Source organism: Ictidomys tridecemlineatus, chromosome 2 (assembly GCF_052094955.1).
Source record: "Ictidomys tridecemlineatus isolate mIctTri1 chromosome 2, mIctTri1.hap1, whole genome shotgun sequence".
In the NCBI taxonomy this organism is placed as follows: Eukaryota; Metazoa; Chordata; class Mammalia; order Rodentia; family Sciuridae; genus Ictidomys; species Ictidomys tridecemlineatus.
This window is the reverse complement of record NC_135478.1, coordinates 220638957-220641902: the sequence shown is the minus strand read 5'-3', so window position 1 is coordinate 220641902 and position 2946 is coordinate 220638957. Positions and strand designations below refer to the sequence as shown.

General features: G+C 46.5%; 1 protein-coding gene across 1 annotated transcript; it reads right to left on the bottom strand.

Annotated features, from left to right (window-relative positions):
- Positions 1-1114: 1114 nt before the first annotated feature.
- On the bottom strand, positions 1115-2068 carry LOC101969475 (olfactory receptor 2A5). Its single transcript, XM_078027930.1, has 2 exons — positions 1817-2068; positions 1115-1771 (listed from the first exon to the last, which is right to left on the bottom strand). The coding sequence occupies exons 1-2, from the start codon at positions 2066-2068 to the stop codon at positions 1115-1117; spliced, it is 909 nt and encodes a 302-aa protein (XP_077884056.1).
- Between the last annotated feature and the right edge of the window lie 878 nt (positions 2069-2946).

The following is a 2946-nucleotide window of genomic DNA, read 5'->3' as shown; positions in this document are numbered from 1 at the left end:
GTAAAAAAAATATGGTGAAAAATAGAAAGATCTACAAGCATCAGGTAATAATATAACAACATCACATATCACACTGGAATGGCATGTGACAGTACATGTTAGGGAACACAGCAGAGCATTCTGAGGACCCCATACTTTTGTGTTAAGGAACCACTCGTCACTCTGCTGACCACTTAGGTCCTGTTCTTGGTTAAAATAAAACCAATTACTCTTTCATGTCATTCTGACTGCACAGGTGCAGAAAAAGTGATTTATGTCCCCTGGAGTAGGTGCCCTTGGCAGTGTTGCTGAAGTTTGTCAAAGTCCTTATGAGACCTGTGATATATGGTTCTAAGTGATGGTCCACAGTGTTTTATCAAGATATCCATTTTTTTTGGAGTGTTTCTTTCTCGGCAAATTTTTTTCCTCATATAATATTTTACTTGATCAGCATAATAATGAACTGCCACTCACATTTAATTTTGTCATCTGAATTCCAGAGAAGGTAACTCCTTAATAACTTCCTCTCATAGTTACTCCAAATGTACAATCTTTCTAAGCCTTTTCTAACTAATGAAACAGATTAAGTGGAGATGAAAGAAGAAAGAAATCATAAACTTAAACCTCACTTTAGCTTTTCTTAAACGCAGACCTCAGAGGCTCATTCAGATGACTTTCCAGGGTAGAAGTTCTGGATCACACTCCGGCTCTACTCAAGCCCTCTCCACACCCCATAGGGGCTGATCGACCCAGGCTACTTAGCCCTGTGAGGGTACGTGCACATCCGCAACAGCATACATCCCTGGACACTTAGCATGTCTTGGGGCAATAAGGGAAAGGGAAATCATGGAGGAATTTAAGAGAAAATTTCAGGGAACTATGCCTCAGAAGATCAGAAGCCACTGTGGGGTAGATCTGGCAGTAGGAGTTCATGGCTGCTTGCCCTGTGCTTCACCCCACCTGACCCTTGTCTCCATGCCTGGGCTCTCTGTGCCTTTCTGCTATGCTTTGTGTCATGTCAATGCCCTGTGTTTAGGGACAGCATGTGATCGTTCCTGACATCATAAATCTAAGAAGTGAGTCGCTGAGGCATTGGCATCCCGGCCCTACCTCACAGAGAGCACATCTTTTACCTTCAAGGTGCCCCGCCATCTCTCCACCTTGATCTCTCCTTCCTCAGCGCCCTGCGCAGGGCACCCTTGACCTCTGCGTTCCTCAGGCTGTAGATCAGGGGGTTCAGCATGGGGTTGAAAAGGCTGTAGAACAGGGAGAGGATCTTCTGCTGCTCCTCAGGGTGGCGGGACTGGGGGGCCATGTACATGACGATGGCGCTGCCAAAGAAGAGCCCCACCACACAGAGGTGGGAGGAGCAGGTGGAGAAGGCCTTTCTGCGGCCCTCCCCTGACTGGATCCTCAGGATGGCCAGCAGGATGCGCGTGTAGGACGCCAGCACCCAGCACAGGGGCCCCACCAGGATGAACACAGAAGCAGCAAAGATGACAACTTGGTTGAGCCTGGTGTCGGCACAGGCCAGCTTGAGGACAGACAGGATCTCACAGAAGAAGTGGTTGACCTCGTGAGGCCCACAGAAGGGCAGCCTCAGGATGAGGACCACGTGGACCAGGGCCAGGAGGGAGCCACATGCCCAGGAAGCAGCAGCGAGGATGGTGCATAGTCTCCGGCTCATGATGACAGCGTAATGTAGAGGGTGACAGATGGCCACGTATCGATCATAGGACATGGCCACCAATAGGAGACATTCTGTGTGAGCAAAAGCCATGTATAAAAAGGTCTGCATTATGCAGGGAACAAAGGAGATGGTCTTTTTCTTGTTCACGAGGTTTGCCAGCATCTTGGGGACATTGTTGGAAGCATAGGACATGTCGACGACGGCCAGGTGGGAGAGGAAGAAGTACATGGGTGTGTGCAGCCTGGGGTCCAGACAGATAAGCCCCAGGATGGCCCCGTTCCCCAGCAGAGTAAAGGCGTAGAACAGGGAGAAGAGCCCGAACAGGAGCATCTGTGTCTTTGGACCGAGTGGAAATCCCAGAAGAATAAACTCTGTGACCCATGTCTGATTTTCTGTCATGCCCTTGTGACAGTACCTCTATGGTCACTGCTGTGGCAGTGAGGCGTGTGCTGAGGACCAAAAGCAGATCTGGATTAGACAGTAAATGGAAATAGAGGGTTCATGGTGCACACCATGTGCCGACTCAGCAATCTCTTTCAGTCATTATGTCAAATCGTTTAATCCACAGAAGTGCAGAAAGAAAACTTACTTTAGATAACTCACATAATAAGCCAGCCCAGGTTGTCATATGTTATTTACCTTTCTGCAGAATTTTGCTTATCTTTGATTAGAAAATCCACATTTTTACTATGGTGGCAGTTACAGAATAAATTATTTTTTCAGAATTACTAGTCATGCAAGTAATTCTGAAGGGACCATAACCCTGTCATGTGTTTTCACTTTCTCTATTTATTTAGTTTTCACATGTTGTCCCTACTTTCTCTTCATCAGTTGATTTTCTCTCATTCTATAACTTAGGCAAAGTACGTTGCATATAGTGGGTGCTCAATAAAGGGCCAAAAATAAATATATGAATGAAGGGATGAGCTTTACAAAGGCAATTTTGAAGAGATCTGTTTCTCTCGGCCTTTACTAGTTTTAGCAAGTGAAACTTGCATTAAGTATTTTACTTCCTGATGCTACCCGGGATAATCTGGCTTTTTCCCTTCTGGGCAGAAGCAAGGAGTAACACCATTAATCTGGACAGCATTCATGGAGGTAATCCCTGATATTCTCGAGATAAGTGGCTGTTTGTTTAGGGTTGCAGCACCCTATTCTCACCCCTGCTACCATCCCACCCTCTTGCAGGGCTGTTTTTTTGGGGGGGTCTGAGTAGTTGCTATTTCTGAAACAGCGGCCCAAAGTTGGAAAATGCCTACACAGTTGCTGAATAGATG

Bases quoted from the DNA above. Each gene is read 5' to 3' on its own strand.
- LOC101969475 (XM_078027930.1), bottom strand. From the start codon at position 2,068: ATGACAGAAAATCAGACATGGGTCACAGAGTTTATTCTTCTGGGATTT. The intron at 1,772-1,816 runs GTGAACAAGAAA...TGCATAATGCAG, and splicing joins CCAAGATGCTGGCAAACCTC to ACCTTTTTATACATGGCTTT.